Source organism: Sturnira hondurensis, unplaced genomic scaffold (assembly GCF_014824575.4).
Source record: "Sturnira hondurensis isolate 20B ecotype Veracruz unplaced genomic scaffold, ASM1482457v3 Scaffold0009719, whole genome shotgun sequence".
Lineage (NCBI taxonomy): Eukaryota > Metazoa > Chordata > Mammalia > Chiroptera > Phyllostomidae > Sturnira > Sturnira hondurensis.
Genome location: NW_028082350.1, coordinates 13232391 through 13258624, shown reverse-complemented (window position 1 = coordinate 13258624; position 26234 = coordinate 13232391). Strand labels below are relative to the sequence as shown.

The window sequence follows — 26234 nt, the reverse complement described above, 5'->3', positions numbered from 1 at the left end:
TCATAGCCAGTCCAAAGTCCTGCACACTCATAGGCAGATAAGACACGGGGCTGAGGCCAGTTCCTGTCCCCACCTCTTCCCCCCTCACGGCTGTGTTTTCCCTGCCGTTGGGGGTGGTGGTGGATCCAGTCGACTCTTCTGAAGTGCATATGGCTTTTTATGCCTGGTGGTAAGTGGTCATGGCTGGGGTTAAGGACACCCCACCGAGCCCAGGTTCCCCAGCTCCTCCTGCCTGTGCAGACTCAGGCAAGGGGACCCAAGTGCTGGCCCCTAGAAAGCATTTCTTGACCCCGGGCTGGACAGAGCCTGTTCTCTGCGTGCCCCCACCTCTGTGGCCCACCAGTACTTTACCTGAGCACTCACCCCTTGGCTCTGCTCCCCAGCCAGGGATCCTGAAGGGCGTGGCTCTGGGCCCAAAGCACGTGCTTGGTGGTTATTTGTGAAAAAGAATTTGTGGCAACAAAATTCATTTATACTCTGGGGATTTGAGGCACTTTGACAGAGTTGCTGAAGGGGAGAGAGTGACAGGTGGAGGAGGGAGGGGAAAGGGAGAGACCAGGGTGATGACACAGACGTAGGTGACAAAGTGAAATGGGCAGGCCTCTGCCGAGACAAACCTGGGCCAGAGGTGGGTACGAGGAGGAGGGCGTGTCCAGCGCCCACAGGCCCTTCCTCTCTTCTGACGCAAAGGGTCTGTTCTGAAGAGCCCACCCCAGTCATTAGTGAGAACAGGAGAAAAGGGAAGGGGACAGAGTACCTCACAGTGGCGACAGGGAAGGAAAAGAGAGAACATATAAAGGCTGGTAATACGTCCACAGCACGGCCGGGCTGACGGCAGTGCCGGGGGTTCCGTGCCAGGATGTCCAACAAGACAGCTCCGAGTTGGGGTGCTGTGCACATAACTATGGGCAAAATCCTCCCAAATGGTAAGATCATTAATCCCTGCAATTCTCCAGTAATGCATACAGCGCTTACCATGAATTGAATAAATAACAATTTTTCTTATCACAAGGAAGTTTCTTGGAGGGAGAGTCAAGTTATAGATGTTTTTCACATCTGCAAAATATCCAACATATCGACTCTGAAAGAGAAAACAGAAGCCTCAATTTACGTGGCGACAGAGTCTAAAATCAGCACATCTGATTTTTTTTCTGCACAGACCCCAACAGGGGCAATTGAGTAAGGAAACGTTTGGGGTGCCTTTATACAACCATGCATTTCTGTGGGTGCTGTCTCGTGACCTGACATCCACCTTGGGAAAAACGCCGTGGGAAATCACAGGAAAGAGCAGGTGCCAAGAGGGTGAGCTGGCCGAGCCAACGAAGCAGCTGCCTCCCAGCAAGACACAGTCACCAGCCACTGGGGACAACTCTGCTGAGGGTAGGAGCTTCACGGTGACTGAGCTAAAGGAGAGTTTGTGGTTTGGGGGCGAGTAGCCTCGTAGGCATGAAGGGGCCAGAGAGAAACCTCCAGATGAAGACTCCACAGACCAGTGGCAGACACACATCCTCTTGCCTCTGTCAGCCATGGTTTCCTGGCTTTCCACCCACCCACCCCAATTCCACGTTCACAAGGAGGCCCTGGGAATTCCCTAGGCCTAGCCCTCGTCCGGTGACAAGCAGCTCACACTTGCTGCAGAGTTCTGGTGCTGCATCCACTGGATCAAAACGTTCACTCTCTTCCCCACCCACCAGGAGGCGCTGAGAAAATTAACTGCCTTACTGCCCTGGCCAGTGTGGCTCAGTTGGCTGGATGTTGTCCTGTACACCAAAAGGTTGAGGGTTCGATTCCTGGTCAGGGCACATGCCCAGGTTGCAAATTCGATCCCCAGTGGGGATGCATATGGGAGGCAATCAATCAATGTTTCTCTCTCTCACTTCCTCTCTCTCTAAAAATCAGTAAAAATACTAAACACTTTTTTGAAAAAAATATATAAATGCCACATTTTCCCTGAGAAAGGGCCAGTGAAAGAGAAAGCTCATGCAAGTTCTGAACCCAAAGTGGATGACATAGTCCACAGAGAGTGGCCAGCAGTGCAGAGTCAGAAGGTGATGGCATCTGAGAAGGGCCACCCACGCAGCGGGAACTCTGTCCCTGGGGTGCAGGCTCTGTGTTGCTGTCCCAGGAAATCAGAAGAGAGCCGGCGGTAGCTGGGCTGCACCAGCCCTGGGCTGGAGTTAGAGAAAGCGCGCACAGCTGGGGGAGGGATGGGGCAGGGGAGGCATCCAAGGAGGGCCCTCCAAGGAGTTCATCTGACACCCCCTTGGCTCCTGCCACCAGACTCTCTGAGACCTTCCACTTAAGGCTTGTGACCAAGCATGGCCCTCAAGCTGCTTAGCTGTCACTGTTCCTTCTCCTCGGACCCAAAGCACCAGGGCCTGCAGCAGGAGTTAGGAAAACTCACATTTAGTGAGCACCTGCTGCAGACAGGAGATTTGGGTCGCACCGCCTGCGGCGCTCGGGGATGTCTAGGGTGGAGAGGTGGGTGAGGCAGGAGCTTTGCCTGCAAAAAGGGGAGAGGAGTCACCATTGCCGACCTCTAGAGAATAACGGAAACCAAAGTAGAATCCCAGAATGAAGAGTGGAAGACCACTTTGGACTGGGAAGGGAAAGGGGCTCCAGGAAGGGAGTCCACGTGAACCACGGCCTGTGGGTGTCGAGGGCTGACAGCCGGGAAGCCACACGCAGCCCAGACATGTCAGAGCTTGGGACATGTGACTGCGCACAGTGGGCGGAGTGGTTGGAAAATCAATCGTGGATCTTGATGCCCGGCGAAGATGTTGATACTTGTCGCCATTGGCCATCGGAAGCCACTGTGGACTTGGAGCGTGGAAATGGCTCGACGAGAACTGGGCTTCAGGAGGTTTGTGGGTTCCTCTCAGCGTGGACTAGAGCTTTTTTTTTTACTCTGGTACGGCAGATAAGTTTTGGGGGATAAGGCTAAGTTCTTTTGCCCCAAACTAAGTCTGCAGCCAGCAGTTACAATGTTTTGCTACCAAGGCCAAGGTACCTATTCAGCTCAGAAATCACTTCACCACCACCACCCCCCGCCCCAATCTTTCATTCACAGTGATGTCCATTGTACGTAAGGGTTCTCCACCAGCTCTCGCCTCAGTCGGAGGGCCATACAGTGTAGGAGAAGTTGTGTGCACAGTGTGGGAAACAGCAGGCTCTAGGGTCTGATGGGTCTCGTTTGCGTTCTTGGTTTAAAGAGGTAATTTCCCTGAACCTCAAGTTCCCAAGGTAACATGGGGCTCATTGTGGTGCCCACTCACAGAGTTACTGAGAATACAAAATGAGACAGCAAATGCAAAACGCTCAGCACGGCTCAGCCTAGTCTAGAATGCGTAAACTCTGTAGGAAGAGCATCCGGGGTTCTGCGATGGACACACCACAGGGAACAGACAGGTGGGAGAGCTGCGGGCGGCAGGCGGCTCGAGAGACAGAACCACGAACAAAATGCCTGGCCCTTACTTGGATCCTGATGGAAACAAACTAAAATTTTCAAAGATTTTAAGGTAGAGACAGGGACATTTCAAGAGGAACCAGACATTTGACATTAGTAAGATATTTTCATAGTTTTAGATGGGATCGATGGTTTTAAGGTTTTTCTTAAGAGTCTTTATGTTAGACGTCCTACTGAAACACCTGTGGGGTAAATGATCTGGTGGCTGGGATTTCTACCCAAATAATCCGGGTTCGGAGAAAGAGCAGAGAATGGCGGGGGCACGGGGAGAGGGTGGGGAGGAAGAGAACCATGGCCCATCACATGATGAGGTCGGTGTTGGAGCCGTGCGAGACGGTGAGGGGGGTTCCTGGACGATTGTCTCAGCTTTTCATGTTTGACCCTTCAACAACAAAACCCTTTTACACGGAAGAACAACGGTAATAGCGTATACTCCACTTGGGTTATGGAAGGATTAAATGAGAACTCAGTGCTTGCAAAACTCAGGCAGCGGCCAAAGCCNATTTTCAAAGATTTTAAGGTAGAGACAGGGACATTTCAAGAGGAACCAGACATTTGACATTAGTAAGATATTTTCATAGTTTTAGATGGGATCGATGGTTTTAAGGTTTTTCTTAAGAGTCTTTATGTTAGACGTCCTACTGAAACACCTGTGGGGTAAATGATCTGGTGGCTGGGATTTCTACCCAAATAATCCGGGTTCGGAGAAAGAGCAGAGAATGGCGGGGGCACGGGGAGAGGGTGGGGAGGAAGAGAACCACGGCCCATCACATGATGAGGTCAGTGTTGGAGCCGTGCGAGACGGTGAGGGGGGTTCCTGGACGACTGTCTCAGCTTTTCATGTTTGACCCTTCAACAACAAAACCCTTTTACACGGAAGAACGAAGGTAATAGCGTATACTCCACTTGGGTTATGGAAGGATTAAATGAGAACTCAGTGCTTGCAAAACTCAGGCAGCGGCCAAAGCCTCTGCGAGGGGAGGGGGGCCTGTCACCGGGCACCCGAGTGCGGCTGCCTGACCACCAAGGAGAAGCCGCAACTGCAACCATCAAACAGGTGCCGACCTTCACCCAATCCCCCAGAGGACCCCCTCTTTACAGAGAAACCTTACCTGAGAAGGAGTTTCTACTCCCTGAAATTTATTGCTGGTGGTTTTATCTGTTCGTCGTTCTCCAAAATAACGAAGGCTTTCCTGTAGGAATGAGGACAATGCAACCGTGGCTCACCCACCCTTTCCACTCTTGCCTACGGCATCCTTAGGTTTCTAAGGGCGTGTGTTTCCCTAAGCCCGTGGTCATTGGGCAGAGGCCACCCCGATGACAGAATGAGCAAAGCCACACTGAGGGTGGCTCTCATTCAGAGATTCATCAGGATGTGGAACTCCAGAGCTGGAGAGAACTCACGTCATCTGTTCTGTCTTCCGACCTTCCCATTTCACAGATGGAGAAGACGGAGACCAACAGAAAGCCAGTGACCTGTCAGGGGGATGAGTGCAGCCAGTTAGAGATAGAAGGGCCTGGCGTGCTGGGCCCGGGCTCTCCAGCTAAGGCTGGGGATCATGGCTTTCAAACTTTTCTATTTTAAAAGCCACAATCTACATGAAGAAATCAAGGAGATGCACACACCCAACTGAAACAGAATTTCACAAGACAACACTTACCTTTTGATGTTTCCTAACCTATTCCATGTTATTAAAAAATGTATGAGTTGCAACCCAATAACTCATGGACAGACTGTGATATATAGTTTAAAAAACACTGTCCTGGCCCTGGCTAATGCAGCTCGGTGGATTGAATGCCAGCCTTTGAACTGTCACGTCACCAGTTCGATCCCCAGTCAGGGCACATGCCTGGGTTGTGGGCCAGGTCCCCACTGGGGGGTGTGTGAGGCAACCACACATTAATGTTTCTCTCCCTCTCTTTCTCCTTCCCTTTCCCTCTCTCTAAAAATAAATCAATAAAATCTTAAAAACACTGTCCTTGAGCATTCATGGTCACAACCTGTGTGCCTCAAATTAGGACGGAAGAAGATGATGGAAACAGAGTGCAGGGCATCGTGCAGAGGCGCCGCTTCTCCCCTTGGGCGCAGGCCAGTGAGAAGCCGAGCTGCTGGGAGCATGTCCTCCGAGGAGGGACTTCTCAGTGAGGTTGTGGCAGAAAAAAGACCGAGAACCCTGCTTTAAGAGGCATAAACAGCCCACCCTATCTTCTCGGAAATCTCCAGAGGGCTCAGACCCCACAAATATTGAGCATGCAAAGACAACACTCAGGAGAGACTTTGTCCTGAGTTGGAACCTAGTGGAACCCAGCACTGCTAAGGATCAAGGCCCTTCAGAGACTTACCCAACCAATCTTGCAATTCGGCTCGTGAGAAAGGAGGAGGTCCCTAACGGGTTGGAGTGAGAGCAGGGCCAGACTAGGTGAGACAGTCGAAGGCTTGATGGCTGAGCTTTCTTGAACTTGCATAACCTGACCCTACCTTACCTTAACCTTGCCTTTACTGGGTGCTGTCTGTATTTACAGTGTTGATATTATACACATTATGGATATTTTTATGTTGATTTTGGTTTTTAAAAATATTTCAGTAGAATGTTATGTATTTCCACTATGGGTATTTTGGCATTCTCTTAAGTTTGTGCCCAACGTGAGTGTCGTATTGGCCTCACTCTGGTCCTGGCCCAGAGTAAGAGGTACCTAGGTCAGTTATAACTAACGCAAGCAAACAGGGAAGGGTTAAAACCGGGCTTTCCTATTACAGCCTCCCTAATTACAATCTCATCAAGTGCCACAACTCAAACAATCATCCGATCAATCCTACCAGGGACATTCCAGAACTAGCAAATACAACCAGCCTGTGACAAAGTTTGTAGGCACATCCCTCCTACCTCGGCGGTTGTAAACATTCCACAGGCAATAAGGTAGGCGCAAGCCATTGTTCCAGTTCGTCCTAGAAAAAGAGACAAGTTCGTTCACGAACCATTGACCAGGGCCCTACGTGGTCTAAAAATACTCTGAGAAATATTCGGGGGTCATGTTGCATTGGTTTCCTTTAACTCTGAGAGTGTTTGTTCAGAAAATTTCAATTCAGTAGTCGCCAAAGCAGTTTCACAGCTCAGAGGTTCTGCTGGGCAATCCTCCTCGTCGTGAGCAGGCTCGCATGTGCTTTGAGTGGGCCGTCCCCGCAGCGCTGCGGCTGGGGGTGCAGTCACCAGCAGAGGCAACCTGCTCCGCGCTGGTAATGGAACCCGGAAGAGTTACTCACTGATTAAGAACTAATGAAATACACTGTTTTTCTAACATCAGTAAAAGAATGTAGTAGAGCCCAAAACATCATCTAGCATTGGCAATACCCTTTATTCCTTCCGTTTTACTTTTTCAGTGAGTTACAAAACATACATAAAAGTACAGAACAGTGTACTGTATGTCCATGTACCCGGTCCCCAGATTCTATCACTGTTATATTATATTGTTGCGCTTGCTTCATTTTTCTCTCTTCCTTCCCTATTCCTCCTCTTCCTCCCTCTTTCTTCTTTTTCTTCCTCCTCCTCCTCCCTCTCTCCTGTAGCATTTAAAAACAAACCCTTGATTTCATGTCATTTCATCCTCCAAGTCTCTTTTGTTTTATTCCAATTTATATTTTTATCTTGACATACAAACCTGAGTTAAAAAAATACATTGCTACCTGGCTGGTGTAGCTCAGTGGATTGAGCGCGGGCCTGTGAACCGCATGATCGCAGTTTGATTCCCAGTCAGGGCACATGCCTGGGTTGCAGGCCAGTTCCCAGCAGGGGACTCGTGAGAGACAACCATACATTGACATTTCTCTCCTTCCCTTCCCCTCTAAAGATAAATAAATAAAATCTTTTAAAAATACGTTGCTTTCTACAATGAGCTGTAGCTGTTGTTTTACCAGTATATGCTGAACTTATTTTATGTAATTCCAAACTCATCCTTTTAACCTGATGCACTACATTCTCTAGTCTATCCTTTTTAAATGAACTGCTAAACTTATTTTACAACCCACAGTTTGAAAATCACTGTTTAAAGCCAAGTACTTCTAAGAGAGGACTTTGAACCACCATGCTCTGTGATAGATAAAATTTCCGTGACAGCCTGGCTTTCAGTCGCACGTAGACTGTTAACATGTCACTTTTGGAGGACCTTGCTGGATCTCTGTAACTCTGATATTGTCCTTTCGAAAAACACTTTTGCAGATTTGCATCTTTGTGGCTGTAGATAAATACAAGCGCAGCCACAGTACATGCCCTCTCTCCAGCCTCAGGTACCACGGGGAATCATAAAAATGTTATTGCCTATTTTTCACTTAAAACATAAATGTGTATTTATTCACTAAACTTCTGATATTGCACAAAGGTTTTGGAGTTTTTTTGCTGGAAAGACCAGGTCCTCAGTCTAGACCATTGGGTCATCTATAATTTCTAGTTTCATAATTTTGAAAGCCAGCTAGGGGCAGAACCCTTCTAGATTTTACTAATGAAAATTTTCTCCCAGTGTTTTCCATTAGTCTTACTTGTATTTAACAAGTTAGTTTTAGCCACTCAACTTCACTGAATCTTCTTGAACCATTTACTTATGTTCCATAAAACTGTAACTTTATCTGTTCACTCTGCCATTTCACAGATCTGTGCAATATTTGGTTACTTGACCAGTATAAGGATGAGTGGCACTGGCAGGCCCTGGTAGGGGCAGGAACACAAGGCACCCCAAAGAGGAGCTCCTAGCTGCAGTTCGTCACTGTGTCCGGGAACACTGACCGGTGAGTTTGTGGAGGGAACAGAGAACATCACGTGATCCGCCAAGCTGGTCGGTCAGGAGTCAGTACCCAGACTTTTGTTACCCGGAAGTCGGCCGGAGCATCTTGCTCCTCTAAATGTAACATAATTTCTGACTTTCATAATGATAATTAAAATTTGGGTAGTGCCTTACAGATCTCCTGTGATCTTTACAGCAACTATGTGAGATAAATAACCTGGGATGAGGAAGGGGAGATTGAGGTCCTGCAAGTTCAAGATGCTTTCACATAGTCAAAGAGCAAGATACGTTCATGCTTGTTTAGGGGACCTTCTACAACAGCCCTTAAGCTTTGTTTTTTCCCCTCAAGTCCTGTCCATCCCCACTCCCCACGATGTAGAACTTACACGCTAAATGGTGACACTGTGCTTTTCTAACTGGGTCCTAGCTGCTGCTGCTACTGCTGCTGGTGCATGGAACACACCTTGAAGCTAAGGGACTATCTCTGAACAAGGACAATGGAGAATCAGTGATGAAAACACGGCTGGAACTCCCAAACACTAGCTGATTTTAAAATAGCTTAAAAGTGATCCAGATTTTTAAAAAATCGCTTCTATGTAATCTCTGTGGTTAAGAATCAGGAGATTTTTGGAATTATCTTTAGGAGAATTAGCAGAATAATCATGAATTATTCAAAACTAAAGGAAAACAAAAACAGTACCTATAAAATAATTGGAAATTAGCTAAGGCTGTATTAACAGGAAACTACGTCGACTTCAAATGCTTAGATAAAAAAGTTGTAAAATTACAATTTAATCAGCTGAGTTTTTTGTTCAAGAAGGTAAAAGAAAACAACTATACTCAAAATAAGTAGAAAGTGTATAACTATTAAAGTATAAATTAATGAAACACAAATTACAACAGTATTAATACCATTAAACATCAGGTTTTTAACCAAGAAACTAATAAACAAATCTTTTATAAAAGGGATCTTATAAAGGAAGGTGCAAATATTAGAAATAAAAATAAGGACAAAATTATGACTACAGTAGAAATATGAAATTTAAAATTTCAATTAAAAAGTTTACTCAAGAAGGAAAACCTAAATAGAACAATAACATTGCATTACAAATTTAATTTATAATCAGTCTTTTTTACCACCTCCCCAGAAAAAACAAGATGAGATTTATAGCAAACCCATAAGGAAGCAATAATTTCTATCTTTTATATTTTTTAAATAATAGTAAAAAAACAAAGGATTCCCAACCCATTTAATAACACTAGTACAACTGATCCAAAACTGCACAAATATAATAGAAGAAAGGATAGCTTTACACTAGTCTCACTCATGAATATAGATGTTAAAAAATTAATTGAAGTGTCTTGAGAGTGAGTCCACCAATGTAGAAAAATAGGTATCACTATTGAGGGCTATTTATCTCAGGAAGGCAAGGATCATCTTATATCAGGAATCTAGGTTAATGTGATTTATTACATTCACAGATCAAAAGGCATAATTTGCAATAATCTCAGTAAGTGCAGGAAAAGGCATTCACTAAAATTCAATTATATTCATAATTTTAAAAATAAAGAAAATCTAGGAAACTTCCTTAAATTGAGGCAGGTGTCCTGGGTGGAAGACTCAGTATTGTAAAGATTTCAGTTCTTCTCAGTCTACAGATCCAAGGCAACTCCAAACAAAATCGAATCAAGCGTGTGTGTGTGTGTGTGTGTGTGTGTAATTTGACTGAGTACAGAATTTAAATGGGGACGTAGATGGCCTAATGGAACCCAAACAATTGTGAAGAAGAGCAAGCTGGGTGGACTTCCCGGCTGGTGTCAAGTAACATAGTTGAGTTATCGACATGCAGATAAACAAAGACCAGTGAACAGAACAGAAAGTTCAGAAACACAATGTCCGGCAGAGCGGTGAAGAAATGAAGGTCCAATCGGAGTGCTGAGACAATTGGGTGGTCACGTGGGAAAAGAGGCAACTTGACCCTGTCCTCACACCACACACAAAAATCGATTTCCAATGGAATGAACCTTCAATAAGATAATATAGGGGAATGCCTTTTAAATGCATCAGGACAGCAAAACAAACACTAACCTTATAAAGAGAGAGAGTGATATAGTATATTGACCATGTTAGAACCAAGAACTTCTGTTAACCAAATAACAGAAAGAAGCAAGTTAGAGTGCAGAAAAAGTTTCTTACAACACATATAACAAAAAACAGAGTTGAAAAACCCAGAATACATTAAAAAAACAAAACACTCCTATATGTCAAATGGGAAAAAACAATCCAGGAGAAAAATGGACAGAAAAATTAAACAGAATATCACAAAAAAGGATAGCTGTCCAACAGACCAATGAACCTATGAAAACTTTCTCCATCTTCTCAGTAATCACAGAAATGCAAAGGAAAGCCATTGTGAGACACAGCTACATACCCACCCAAAACTAAAAGTCAAAAGGCTAAGAACTCACGTGTTGGTCAAGATGTGGGACATGGTGCCTTCACACATTGCCAGTGGAGTGCCAACCGGCACAACTGTTTGGGAACACAGATGACATTGTGTATGAAAGTTTGAGATGCATTACTCTAAAACACAATGATTTTAGTCCAAGGTATATACTCAACAGAATTGTGGGTACAAGAATCATGTGCATTATTTATCAGAGTAAAAACCGGAAACAATTCAAATATAATAGAAAAAAGTTTCCATTTATAGGAGCAATATGCCTGATGATAAATTTAATGGAAGATATACAAGATCATCTGGAAGAAAAGTAGGAAATATTATTGAAAGAGAAAAGATGATCCAAATAAATAGAAAACAATTCAGTATAACTCAATATTGCAAACCTTCAGTTCTTTCAAATTAATCTATAAATTTGAGAGTTTCAATAAAAATCCTAAACATATTTTATTGTAGAACTTGATCAAATGATTCTAAAATTAAATGTAAAAGGCAGAAGACAATCCTGTCTTTATCAAGATATATTATAAAGCTATAAAAATTATAATAGTGTGGTACAGAAGATTCAAAAATAGTCCCAAACATTTGAAAACCCTGCTCTATGCCCGAGGAGGGATTCCAAGTCAATAAAGAATCAATGAGCGTACAATAGATGGTGTCCATCCCTGTGGGAAAAAGCACCCCTCCCAAATTCCAATTACATTAAAGACCCAAATGCAAAAAATGAGACTTCAATATTCTGTAGAGTTATCTGCATCCCCCCAGTGTATATGTGGATTTCTTTAACATGAAAAGCACAAACCACACCCGTAAAAAGATTGATAAATTGTATGATGTAAGCAACAAATGTCTCTATGACAAAACAAATCACAATCAAATTCAGAAGACAGCACAGTGGGAGAAGATATTTGCAAAATAAATTCCTGACAAAAATGTAGCATTCAGATGATTTAAATAAGTCCTCTACATTAATAATAAAGTAGTTTGAGTAGCACATGACTGGTAATGTGCAGGCGCCAGCCAGTGAGAGCAAAGCCAATATGAATGAAACACTGAAAAAAGTCTCTGGTCGGGACACACCAGCTGTATACCAACCCTCCGAATAATCCTCAAGGAAAATCAATGAAAAGCATGTGGGCACAGAATGATATAAGTCCCCTCTCAACACAATGACAAATTTAAATTAGAAATGAGTATTTTCCTTCAAGGAGCGACTGGGCTTTATTTATCAGAAAACGGAAATCAACTGCTTTACACTATGAGCCACGTGATGTGGCTATTTTTGTAAGTAAAAAAAACAGTCAAAAACTGGCGATTCCATATGGTTCAACCTCTATGTTCTCTATTAATCCATAGTATTGCAATTTGCCAATATACAATACTTATATTGTACAATACTTATACAATATACAATATATAATACTGCAGAACATTTCAAGCTGCAGGAGTCACAGTAGAACTTGCCTACTACTAATGGGCTTGAAACAATTTTCACGTAAGACTAAAACTTGATTCTACTCAACCATATAAGGCAGTTTCAAAGTGCTGTGTTTTCCTGGAAGTCAGTGTACAAAACCGAATATATAATTCTTTGTCAGAAACTTTGAATTTTGTTTAAATAACTGTAAGAGCCTAAAGCTGAATGAGAGAAAACCTAACTTAACTTAAACTGGCTAGGTTTACAAATGGCTTTTTGAAATAATTCACCCCTACCAAAATCGACTTTTTTGTATCATGGCACTATAAGCATTTCAGATAATTTTTGTCTATGAAATAGCATTACTGTTGCCCCCCTGAACCTTAAAAGGGTCTGACAAAGTTTAAGAAAAATCTTAAATAAAATTAAAGCACTTTTACAGTTTCTAAATTTTAACAGAGTCGGTATTTAGGCAAATCAAAAATGAAAAAATCCAAATACTTCATAAATGAAAATTAGGCTCAACCTTCCTTAATCCTTTCATGCTGATTTTCTTTCCTTCCTTCCTTTTCTCTTGTTTTCCTTCAGTTTTGAAGCTAATATTTAAAAATGTTAACAATCAATACTGACTAAGAGCAGTAGGCATTGTGTTCTTGTACTTAAATTTTTTTTCTAATTTCCTAAGGAGAAATAAAAAGAAAAATGTGTTTACCCTTGCCTCCCATGCAGTGAATCACTACGATGTTCTTGTCATCTTGAGCCATCCACTCCTGTACTTCTTTGGAAAATTCCACCATCTCACTGATTGCAAATGTAAAATTGTTAGTTGAATTAAAAGACTTTCGAAAAATCAAGCCCAGTGTATTTGCCCCTCTTACGACAGCCCCCTCGGCATCAGGCTCACCTCAGAGAAGGCACGTTGTGGTCATCAACCATGAGTCGGTGGACCCGATCATGGAAGTACTTGGGATCATAAGCTTTTTCACCTAAAATAAATGATATATACACCCAATAAACCTAGTTAATTATCTAGTGAGGAATAAGTTGTACTTTTCTACTAGAAATTCCTTATTCCCCTTTAAAAGGAACTTTCTGACTGGGTCCGGCTACACTAACAGAAACTTAAGGCTCCCCAAAACATAAGGATAAGAGTGGTTTGTCCGTCTTGAGGAACGTAAGCCCCACTTTTTTGATTTGTTGCTCAAGCCTTACTTTTAACTGTCTAGCAGGTTACTCATCACATTATGCTAGGGTAGTTAGACACCACAGGACAGAAGCAAATGTGCCCAACAGATAGGTTTGCCTCCTATAAGTGTCAAATACGCAGGAAGAGGAAAAATCAAGAGAGACCGAGGAGTAGGCTGGAATGTAACTTTTTCTGCAGGGTTTTGTTTTATTTTGTGGAGAGCCCTGCTATCCTCATGCATTTATTGAATTATGTGTCTTCAAGACTGGCAGAAAAAAAACAGAAATATTTTCCTACACCTAACACCACTAGAATAGACTCTTCCTAACATGGCTCCACCTCTTCTCCAGCCTCTTGCCGGTCCCATGGCACTTGGGACTGGAGAGCCATCTTTTCCTACCAGATGGGGCCGGCGCAAGACAGACAGCTTTTAACTCACTTCCCAACCCCACCAAAAATGAAATGTGAAATACAAATCATCTTCATACATGTGGTGACCTCTTTTCTAACCAGAGAAGTGAAACATCCAGTATCGTACGTACTGCAGAGATTGTAGACTCGATAGTGGTTTCGATGCTTGGTGTCCAGGAACCGCACAACTTCCTAAGAGAGATGGACACGTGTCTTCCATAAATCTGCATGGCACCAACACAACCCACTGTCTAGGAGTGACCTTCAGGGGTCACCTACCTTTATTCACTTGTCTTTCATTTAGCACCTTTTTGGGGAGATTCAGGGAATAGCAGGTTATGGATATTCCGAGTCATATCTGACCCACTAATGGTTTTCAACTAACCCACAAAGTTGTGCTTGGCCACTCTGACTGGCCTCTGCTACAGATACTCAGCGCTTAAGGCACCAGAAAAGGAAATTAGATGTATGTCTATGTGTCTATGTGTGTACACGTAAATACACACAGTGTGTATATATACATATAACTTTAAAAATAAAACATAAGTAATGATTATTTTCTAAAATACAGTTACTATCATCATCCTAATACACTTCAGCAAACTTATGCTTCAGAAACACACACAGGTGTATGTATGTGTGTATGTCTCTGTACAACAACAAAAAGGACTATTAAAAAGTTTAAAAATTGGTTAGGATGGCTTAATATTGATATAGATAAAAATTAAGTCATCAAAGTGATTCATTTATTAATTGGTTAATCCCTGTCAAGTAAAAGAAAAAAAGCATTCTGAGTCTGCATAGTACTGGGCAGCAGAGGATAAATAGTCTTACATAGACATTCATAGGACCCCTTACACCAAAATAAAATCCAGGTGAATTGAGGACTGAAATGTAAAAACCCACTCAAGCCTGCCCTTTGGCAAAAGATGACAGTGATTAATAATATGAATAGTAGATATGCTTTGGGGGTGATTTATGATCTATGGATTTTATTAAAGCAGATGATTAATTACCACTTCTTCAGCTACACTGATTAAAATGGTAAAGGGATGAATGACTTGTTAGAACTTCATCAATACTCCAAGGAGATAACAGTATAACGACATCATACTCAACGATAAAAAGGTAAATGGTTTGGTTCTAAGACCAGGAACAAGAGAAGGATTCCCACTTTCTTTCTTTTTTAAATATGTAATCTTTCAGGGTGCCCACTTTCACCACTATTATTCGATATAGCACTGAAAATCTTACACACAGCAATCAGATTTTTAAAAAGAGAAATAAAAGGCTTCAAATTGGAAAGGGAGAAATAAAACTGTCATTATTTGCAGATGACACAATACCATATAGAGACAACCCCAAAGACTTCACCAGAAAGCCATTAAAAGTAATAAAAGAATTCATTAAAGTTGCAGGATGCAGAACCAATGTGCATATATCATGTATGTTAAATGTGCTGTGAACTGTATTCATTACATGTACATTACATGTATGATGTACATTGTATGTGTACACATATCAAAGGTTATTAAGAAAATCATAAGGAAAAGAAGGTACCCGAGAGAGTGCATGTTTAGGAGAATGCTTCCATCTCCGGGCAATACCATGCGCACGACTCCACAGTCGGCGGCTCTGAGACATGAGCGTTTGCTCAGGAGACGCTCTCACCTGAATGGGGTTCCTGTAGAAGGACTGATGTCCAGAAGACGGGAACGACATGGCAATGATGCGCCCTGCAAGTCAAAACAGTCACCGCCACGGACGTCGGTGCAGATGTCAGACGGTAGGTGAGAGCTTTGTTCACATGTAATCACACTTCTTTTTCACAGAAAAGAACTTCAAGGATTGAGAATGACAGGAACAAATGCTAACCCACCCTCAGGATAATCAAGATAATATATTAAATTATCCAGGCAACGACAGTTAAACTCCCACACGTTCCCCACTCAGCTGGTTCCAGACACATGCAACAGCTTGGTGTTGACCGCCGTCTGGAGCTCCCCCTGTGGTGGGACTTTCTTTCTTATTTAAACACCAAGGGAAAAAGAGAGATCTGGGCTCCAGTGATGGTGGGACTTCCCAGGATGCTTTGCAGGGCTCCTGCCTCAGAAGCCTGTCTACAAAGCAATGACATTTTTCTCTGGGGTTCTAGGAAAAGAACAGGTTTCTCTGGGATCCTTGGGACTCAGACCTCAATAAATTCTAAACCAAACAAACGGCCCTGGCTAGCATGGCTCAGTGGGCGGGGCGTCATCCCGCAAGCCCATGGGGTTGGCCTATTGATGTTTCTCTCCCTCTCTTTCTCCCTCCCTTCACCTCTCTCTAAAAACAAATAAACAAACTCTTAAAAAAATAAACCCAACAAATGGGGTCAGTTGGAAAGCCATTCAACTCCCTGTACTGTAACCAAACAGACCTGGCTTAAGATGACAATAAAAAATATTGTCAGGGTTAAACTGCAAAGAGGTCACACTACCAGAGAGGCATACCTTTCATGGATAAAGAATACTTTGAGTACTTGAACATCAATTAAATAAATAATTTTAAAAAAGGAATACTTTGAAAGAACATGGCTTAGACAAGGCAAGAACAATAAAAACACATAATTACTTACACACAAGAAAAATGTGAAATTAATATAAGTACATCAACAGTAAAACTTCACAAACCAGTAACGTAAGTGAGGTCTAAGTCAAATCCATCTTTCTTGTATCGTCGTTTGTTTCCTGAAACCTGAACATTTAAAACAATCATTCATTTGTAAAACAAATCAACATAAAAATAAAGATCGTCATATAAATGTGTACAACAACCCTTGCCAGCATTTCCTACAACACAACACTTTTCTGAACGATGCGCGGGTTTTGCCCACTTACCATCCTTCTGGTCAGCTTTTCGAGATGCCTTTTCTGGTGCGCCAGATGGAAAATTCTCATCAGAATGACAAGTCGTAAAGATCGAAGGAAAATGATCAAGCTAACAATGAATTAGAAAGACCCATTTTGGCTTCAGAAACAGGGTTTCATCGATGTGAACTCATTCTGAAGCCACAGGGGTAACTTAGCAACCTGAACCAGGGGTGACTTTACCACCTTCCGCTCAAGCTTCCTGCCCATCCACGTGGGGAACGTTTGGCCACGTCTGAAGACATTTTTCATTGTCACAACTGTGTGTAAGGGGTGCCATTTGCATCTAGTGGGTAGAGGCCAGGAATGCTACTAAAGCACAGGACTGCTCCCCCGGCTACACACAGCAGAGGCCCTTCTGATCCCAAATATCAATAGTGCTCCAGTTGAGAAACTGGTTTAGAGAACTAGTTGTATGATAAACACTTAGAATTAGTGGATTTGACTTTGGTGGTTTAAGAGGAGTATTTTTCTGTCTTTTTTCCATCAATACAAACTGAGCATTCGTGGTCGCCTTTGTTACTTCCATCTGTAACAGAGGTTTCTTACAGCTGCGAACACATCAGACAGGTAGCAGGCAGAGATGCTTCCCAGGTGTGCCAGCTGGTGTCAAGCCTACCACCCGCGAGAAGCACAACGACAGAGAACTGATGGTTTGCACTAGTGTTCCCCTCACGTGAGTGTGCACACTGATTTAGTGTATGTAGAATGGGGCCGGGGATGCTTTTTTTCCCCGTTTTCGGCAAGCTCAGGGGATGCTGAGATGGCTCTCAGTCAGAGGACCGTTCTGGCTCCAGTTATTTTCAGACAACTCTCAAAGCCAATCAAACAACGCCAAGTCACATTGGAATAGGAATTGAAGTTCGGGGAAGATGGAGTGGAGCAAGAAGAAGCTATTGGACGAATGAATAAGCCTAGTGATTGACCCAGCATCTACAGCCTGGGACGTGTTCGTTCTTCCTTTCCGCATCGCCAGGGTAGGAAGAGAAAGAAGGAAAACAAGCTATCAGTGTCTCCTACACATTTCAGTCTTCTAATTAATCCCAGACAGTGACAACTTTGTCTCAGCTTTCCTCATTTTGAGTACACTATTCTGCCTCTTCTATCTCTGCGTCGCTATCCAGTCCCCTAGTTTCACGTAACACTTGTTCCATTTGACCATCGCACTCAGAGTCACTCAACATTTGCTTACGCTCAAAGCAATATTCTCTTAGAAAGGCCCAGGGAATTCACGGGTAGGAGTTTGTGGTCGGAGCTCACATTCTAACGCAGTGGGAATTTAAAAATGAGGAGCACTTGAAGTTAGTACAACAGACGAAGCCCCCAGTTGCTTCCTTGGGAGTTTTGTCCTCCTCACTCAGCGAAAGGTGCTCAGTGGGCACACCCTCCCAGGTCCCCCCAGGCCTTTAGTTTCCAGGCAGGTGGCAGTATGCCATCTCATTTTCACGCAGCTCGTCTGGCACTGAATCAGGACATTCAGAGTTAAAAAGACAACACAGGGTGAAAGCACAGGAAATGAAGACAAAAGAGAAAATCTTCAGGAGAGGTGAATCACAGGTTTCTCACCTGGGGATATCTTCAAAAACCTCAAAGTCATTAGCAATGTACGTGAAATCAATGAGTAGAGTCACCACGATAATCACAGCATCTATGGAATTAACTACGTCAGCAAAATATAATTGTATCCTGTAATATAAGACAAAAATATGTTTATGCCTCCCAAGAAGAGATAGGGATATATTTAAGAACATAAATTATTTGACTCATTCCCCCAAAGAATTTCACTTTAATGAATTATTTTTAATTCATTTTTAAAACTAGATCAAGGGGACAAATTTCACATTCATTATATATATATAACAAAAGCATCAAAAGGGCAATTTAAGTATAGTAGGAGCTATAACCAAACCACTGAACAAAGACTTACCCTTCTACAAATACTCGAAGAAGAACATCCATGAAAAAAAATAAAGCAATAGATAAGGAAATTGAACGATATTCCAAAGGAATGTACATTGTGTTATCAGTGACAAGTAGGTCTATAATGACGAAAGACACATCCACAAAGACCAGCAAAATTCCAAATATTCTACAACAAACACAGAAATCAATAGGATCAGGACAAAAAGGAGTTCACCTCTATGGTTATACTACATTTAGCTAATCGTCTGATTTTAAAAATGCCATTCTTTAGGATGAAACCGTGCAGGGGTGTGAAGAACTGCATTGCCTTAGAATCTGCAGAGTTACTTCATTCTCACCCAGTAGAAGCAGGTGTCAGGAAAGCCACGGTCCCCCAGACCACCTGCTGTTACCTCGGCCTCTCCTCAGAGAGACGTCAGGTCGACACTCCAAAACACAACAGGCAAATGGAATTAAAATCACCTGTATCCACTTGTAAGCTCACCTTAAAATTTGAGAATTTTACTAGGGGCTTCTACCAGTTTCTCATAATAGTTGAAACCTCATTAATCTTGATGACTTTACAGATTTTAGTAATAAAAACCAAGTGAAGTCCTGGCTAACATAAGCCCTTGAAAGACCACATGGGCTGGTAAGATTCCGTATCTGTGAGATTTCATATAATAATGGATGCTTTGAGAACAAGGCTGGCATGTGAAATTCAATTTCATAAATACATACATAATCTAACACTAAAATATCTAAGCCATTCTCTTATATGTTGTTTTTTTTTGTTTTAATTGAATTCATTGGGGTGATATTGGTTAATAAAATTAGATGGGTTTCAGATACACAATTCTTTTTTTCTGTTTAAAGTATATTTTATTAATTATGCTATTATAGTTGTCCCATTTTTTTCTCCCCTTTTCTGCACCCCCTTTCCCACCAGCATTCCCCCCACCCCCAGTTCATATCCATGGGTCGTACATACAAGATCTTTGGCTTCTTCATTTCCTACATTATTCTTAATCTCTGTCTGTCTATTTTGTATCTACCATTTATGCTTCTTATTCCCAATAGGTGTATGAGTCTATACGTCATCTGTATACTGAGTTATGTGTCCACCTCCCCAAGTCAAGTGTCCTTCCTCCACCACTTGTCCCCACATTACCTCTTCTCCCTGCCCCCACCTTCCCTCTGTCCCTCTGGAAATCACCACACTGTCATCTGTGTCCAGGAGATTCTCCTTTCTTTTCTTTTTTGCTTACCTCCTTTATCTTTTTCACCCAGGCCCCGACACCCCTCCCCTCTGACAGCTGTCAGTCTGCTCTTTGTATCTGTGAGTCTGTTTCTATTTTGTTTGTTTACTTTGTTCATTAGATTCCACATGTAAGTGAAATCATATGGTATTTGTCTTTCTCTGACTGGCTTATTTCACTCAGCATAATGTTCTCTAGGTCCATCCATGATGTCATAAAAAGTAGATTTCCCTCCTTTTTACAGCCAAGTAGTATCCCATTGTGTGAAGGCACCACAGCTTTTTTACCCACACATCTATTGGTGGACACTTGGGCTGCTTCCAAATCTTGGCTGTTGGAAATAATGCTGCAGTGAACATAGGGTGCGTATATTCCTTCAAATTAGTGTTTGGGCTTTCTTTGATTTCTTTGGATAAATTCCCAGAAGTGGAATTTCTGAATCACAGGCAGTTCCATTTTTAATTTTTTGAGGTAACTCCACACTGCTTTCCACAGTGGCTGCACCAGTCTGCATTCCCACCCACAGTGCACCAGTGTTCCCTTTTCTCCGCAGCCTCACCAGTACTTGCGGTTTGTTGATTTATTAATGGTAGGCATTCTGACCTTTGTGAGGTGATATCTCATTGTGGTTTTAATTTGCACTTCCCTGATGATAAGTGACATCGAGCATCATTTCATGTGTCTTTTGGCCACCTGTGTGTCCTCTTTAGAGAAGGGACTATTCAGGTCCTTTGCCCATTTTTAATTAAATTGTTTGGGGGGGGGGTTGGTGTTGAGTTTTATAAGTTCTTCATAAATTTTGGATATTAACCTCTTATCAGATGTATTAGTGAATATGTTCTCCCATTCGGTGGGCTGTTTTTTCATTTTGCTGATGGTTTTCTTTGCTGTGCGAAAACTTTTAAAAAATTTCGGTGTCTTATTAGCTTTCAAATTTGATTTAAATATAATTTTTTTAATGAGTCACATATAGTTTAAGCAAATTCTCCATACATGATTATACTATTTGCATAATCTGTGAAGATAAATTAGTCTTCAAATTACTTTTTTACAATTGCAACACAGATTAAAATATTAAAAAGAAACAAGTGTATCGTGTGACTCTGTATTATAGTATGAAATCTCACTATCATGTCGAGAATATGCCCAAGTAGAATGATTCCGTAATTAAAGAATAATTCTAAACAAACAAACACACACACAATTATAGAGTCTTAAAGTGCATGCTTCATTATTTTTACTTTTACAGGTAAAAATATTAGTATTTTACTATTAGACTTAGGTAAATGGCATTTCTTTGAAATCCTTAATGTTCAGCTTAGACTAAAATTTCAAGAATTGCATTGTATTATATTAAATGGGGCATAGGCACTATTTAGCAACATACTGACAGAAATGTTTTTTCTTCTCAGATCCTTTTTCATTAAAAATATTAATATTGAGTGTTATGCATATTTAATTATCTCCTTTTCTAGGGTCTCACATACCTGAATGTAAAGGATGAAACAATTAAGAACATACTTCTCTTAATCTTGCTGCTGCAAAAAGAATTGTGAGTTAAAAAATAATTAAAAATCAAGTTCCAGCATTCTCAAGTTTATCACAGATTCCTTCTAACAGATAATACGAATTTAACCAGTAAACAAAGGCCTTTATAAATACAATTCTTAAAAATCTCTTACGAAGTTTCATAACAAAGTGCTTTTTACTAATGACTAAATTTGTCACCTTTTCATTTCATGAACTTTTCATTCATATGTGGAATATATATAAATAAAACACTAAGCTTTGGATGCTTCGTAGTATTTCTCTTGCCCGTAAAGCCTCAACCACAAACTTATGGTGAGAGAAAACTTGGAGTCATCCACTAAAGCCCCAGAGTGTGGTGACAGAAGGGAGTGGGAGAGGAGACCTGGGTCACAGCTCTCTCATTAGTCAGCAGTGGGATCCTGGACAAGGCATCAAATCTTGCGGACCTACATCCCCAGCAGTAAAATAAGGGCTTCGGGGATGGGTAGGGGGTAAATGGTACTCTGATCTTACAACACTCATCTCTTAAAACAAAACACCCCCATGGAAACAACAGTTCGTGAGAGTCACATTGGGGTGGTGCAAGTACACTCTGGAGGTGAGGAATTGCAGGAAGATACATGTTGAAGGAGAAACACCCTAGCAAAGGGGCTCCTTCTACCAACAGGAGGAGGAGCCTCTTTGAGGGAGCCTCCGGTTATGCCTCATTTTACCCTGCGGCTGGGGACGAGGTAGCCATTGGGGAGCAGTTTCTAGCCCTGCGGATGCCTCCAACAGGGAACCCAAATTCCACCCCAAGTGGGACCGACCCTGAGGCAGGGCTCATAGCCTGAGCCCAAAGCTGGAGAATGGAGAGGAAGAAACAAACACTTGCCTTGTTCAATCTATGCAAATTTTGCCGCACCCCTGGGCCAAACCCCATTGCAGAACATGTATAGTTACTATGCAGACAAGTAGCATATCCACTGCCATAATAACAATAAAAGAAGGAATGTCAAGTTGCTTTCTGATAACATTGGAAGAAAACTGGTAGGGAACTTGATGGCGGAGGCAAGATTACGATCATCTGCAATCCAGGGACACATGCACCACCCTGGATGCTGTAGAATGGTATCACAGCCCAGGCCTTTATGGGGATTCCAATTGGCCAGGAAACTCTGGCGTCTCCAGGCAACAGCACAACTAGGCTGACTGCTGAGAGCTGCCCGAGCCTGCAAGATTCTGACCATGGAAAAGAAAGGTAAGGGAAATGAGAATGGAATTCCAGTTCCTACAGGTTGAAATCCTACACAGCTTACGTCACTTCAGCTCCTTACCTTCTGTGCTGCTTCAGAGTATTTTCATTGGCTTGTAAAGTAAACCTGCAACCCCACTGTATTCTCGTGGTTGCTGGCTTCCCTCCTTTCTTGATTTAATTTGATAAACTATGTACTTGTGCGATGAACTATGAGGGGTATTCTGGGGGTGTTGTTTATTTGTTTTGGCAACACTTTCCTGAACATTTTTGTTACCTAGAGTTTTGGCTGTGTCGAACACATAACTTGGAACACATACTGATATTCTCTCAAAATGCTAGTTTCATAATAAGGAAAACAGGGCTTATGAGAATACCTACTGAGCAACATTGTTCCAGGGACATGGACAAGGTCTGCATAAATGGCACTGGCTTGGCAAACTGCCTGACATAGAGTAGATAACCAATGCACATTACTGTCATCGCCGTGACCCGTTACAGTCATCTGGAATACTCCAGGACCTTTTGTATTAATTAAGTGGCAGAATGAACTATTCACTGAAGGCCCGTACTGAAGGAGGTCATAGAAAAGGAAGTTCATGGGTAATTCGAAGAACTATTTCTATTCATCAGTTTCCCAAAGGTTCGGTTTTCCACAGAATCATTGTCAAGACACCAACACACAGCACCAGTGGCCATTCAATAGCCTCTTCAGCTCTACTCATTCTCCCACACTGACACTGTATTTGATGGTTAAGTAACTGGCTAAGAAAGAAGCAGAAGAAAAATCCCATGAAAATGTCTGCCCTTCAGACACAAAATTTTAAGGAGGTATTATTTCCTTGCCACAAATACATGGTGAAAATGTCTTCAGACCAGAGTAATGGGAAGTATTCTCAGTGAGATTGTGCAGAAACAAGTCACAATTACTAAAATTCAAAATTTAGCATCCTTTTATGATGAAAAAACTTTCAAGAAAGTGGGCACAAAAGAAACATCGCAACATGATAAAGATTATATGAGACCAACCCACAGCTTGCGACATCATACTCAATGGTAAAATCTGAAAGCTTTTTCTGTAAAATCAGGAACAAGATAAGGATGTCCACTCTCACTGTTTCTATTCAATATAACATCAGAAGTCCTGGACACAGCAATCAGGTAACCCAAAAAAGGGGCATTCAAATCAGAAATAAAGAAGTGAAACTTTCATTATTTGCACATGACATGATACTACATCTAGAAAACCCTAAAGACTCCACGAGAAAGCTATGAGAACTCGTAAATGAATTCAGTAACATTGCAGAATACAGAATCAATATGCAAAAACCTGCTGCATTTCTATACACCAACAACAATAATCAGAAGGAAAAGTTAAGAAAACTGTCCCATTTACCATTGCATCACATTGCCTACAATACCTAGGAGTAATTTAACCAAAGGGGCAAAAGACCTGTACTCAGAAAACTATAAGGCAATGAAAAAAGAAATTAAAGAAACATAATAAGTGGAAAGATGTATCTTACTCAGGGATTGGAAGGATTAACATTGTTAAAATGTCCTTGTTACACAAAGCAATACACAGATTCAATGCAATCTCTAATAAAGTACTAATGACATTCATTTCAGAATTAGGATGACTCATCCTATAACATATATGAAACCACAAAAGACCCAAATAGGCAAAGGAATCTCGAAAAGGAGCATAGTGGGAGGCGTCATACTTCCTGATATCAGACTATACTGTAAAGCTACAATAATGAAAAGCATGGCACTGGCATGAAAACAGATATGTAGATCAATGGGTTAGAATACAGAGCCCAGAAATAAACTTTCACTTATATGGTCAATTAATCTACGACAAAGGAGGCAAGGATATAGAATGGGGTAAAGGCATTCTCTTCAATAAAAAATATTGGGAAAACTGGACAGATACATGGAAAAATAAAATTGGACTATTTTCTTACACCATATACAAAAATTAACTCAAAATGGGTGAGACTTAAATGAAAGGCCTGAAACCATGATCTCCTTCATACGTGGAGTCTAATGAGCAAAATAAACCGATGAACGAAATAAAACCAGAGGCATGGATACATGGAAGAGACTGCCAGATTCCAGAGGAGAGGGAGGTAGGGTGGAGGGTTGGGAGAGATTAGACAAAGAGCATAGACACATGTATGCAAAGCCCATGGACACAGACAACAATGTGGCGAAGGCTGGGTAGGGGCAGGGGCTGGGTAGAACGGGACATCTGTCATAGTATCAACAATAAAACCAACCAAACAACCAAACAACCAATAAATCCATTTTCTTACTTTACTAAAAAGCAAGCAAACCAACAAACCAAAAACTCTTAGAAGAAAACCCAGGCAGTAAAGTCTTCGTAAACTTTGACATCACTCTTAGCATTATGTAGTTTTTTAGATATGTCGCAGTATGTAGTCTCCTTGGGCAAGAGAAACAAAAATAAATAGATAAACAAGTGTGACCTCACCAAGCTAAAAATTTCTTGCACAGTGAAGGAAACTATCAACAAAATGAAAAGACGTCTTACTAAATGGAAGAGGACATTCACAAATGAAACATCTGGCCAAGGAGTTAATAGCCTAATTACATAAAGAACTCATACAACTTAACACCTAAGAAAAACAAACAATCTAATTGAAAAATGGGCAAAGGACCTGAATAGACATTTCTCCAAATTAGACACACAATGGACAACAGATGTGAGAAAAGATGCTCAACATTACTAGTCCTTAGAGAGATGCAAATTAAAACAATAATGGGATACTACTTTACAACTGGGAGAATGGCCATTGCGAATAAATCAACAAATAAGAAGTGCTAGGAGGATGTGGCGAAAAGGGAACCCTTGTACATTGTTGGTGGGGTTGTAAATTACTTCAGCCACTATGCAAAACAATACAGAGATTCCTCCAAAAATTAAAAATAGAGTTGCCATATACTCCAGCAATTCCACCTCTCCGTCTTTATCCGAAGAAAACAAAAACACTAATTCAAAAAGATATATGCACCCAGGTGTTCACTGCAGTGTTACTACTAATAGCCAAGACATGAAAGAGACCTTGCTGTCCAGCAATAAAGAAAACAATAAAATCTTGCCACTTGTGATGACCTGGAAGGACCTAGAGGAGGTTATTCTAAGTGAAATAAGTCAGACAGAGAAAGAAAAACACTATATGATTTCACTTATGTGAGGAATCCCCCAAACAAAAATGAATAAGCATTACAAGACAGGAACAGACACAGCTGTAGAGAACGTGCTGACGGTTGCTGCAGGTAAGTTGTCTAGAGCAGGAGATGGTGATCTATGGCCCGTGGGCCCAATCTAGATGGCCAGATACTTGGGTAAGTCATGTTTTCTTGGGATGCACCCATTTGTTTGCATGCTGTCTACAAGGCTCTCACACTGTAAAGTCACGGCAGAGCAGCTGAGACAGACGATGCAGGTGACCCACAAAGTTAAAGATATATTACTATCTAGCCCTTTTCAGGAAAAGTTGGCCAATTCCTGGTCTAGGTCATGAAAGTCTTTCTGTTCACATGGTTAAATCCTTTAAATAAACAAAAACAAACAAACAAACAAACAGAATTTCAACAAGCAAAAATTTAATCAGCAAAACATGTTCATTGTACTGTCAGTCCCATTGGCTCACAAATA

At 41.7% G+C, this 26234-nt stretch overlaps 1 protein-coding gene across 1 annotated transcript in view; it reads right to left on the bottom strand.

Moving 5' to 3' along the window:
- The window catches only part of LOC118994823 (phosphatidylinositol 3,4,5-trisphosphate 3-phosphatase TPTE2-like), a 37450-nt gene that overhangs the window by 7226 nt on the left and 3990 nt on the right, over positions 1–26234 (bottom strand). Inside the window, exons 4-15 of the mRNA XM_037057601.1 lie at positions 21273–21323; positions 18552–18713; positions 18191–18310; positions 16595–16694; positions 16388–16451; positions 15387–15451; positions 13847–13907; positions 13023–13104; positions 12831–12919; positions 6352–6413; positions 4579–4659; positions 976–1081 (exon numbers count right to left, since the gene is read on the bottom strand). Of these exons, the coding sequence (XP_036913496.1) occupies positions 976–1081; positions 4579–4659; positions 6352–6413; positions 12831–12919; positions 13023–13104; positions 13847–13907; positions 15387–15451; positions 16388–16451; positions 16595–16694; positions 18191–18310; positions 18552–18713; positions 21273–21304 (1024 nt within the window). The 5' untranslated portion in view covers positions 21305–21323. The remainder of the gene's footprint in view (positions 1–975; positions 1082–4578; positions 4660–6351; positions 6414–12830; positions 12920–13022; positions 13105–13846; positions 13908–15386; positions 15452–16387; positions 16452–16594; positions 16695–18190; positions 18311–18551; positions 18714–21272; positions 21324–26234) is intronic.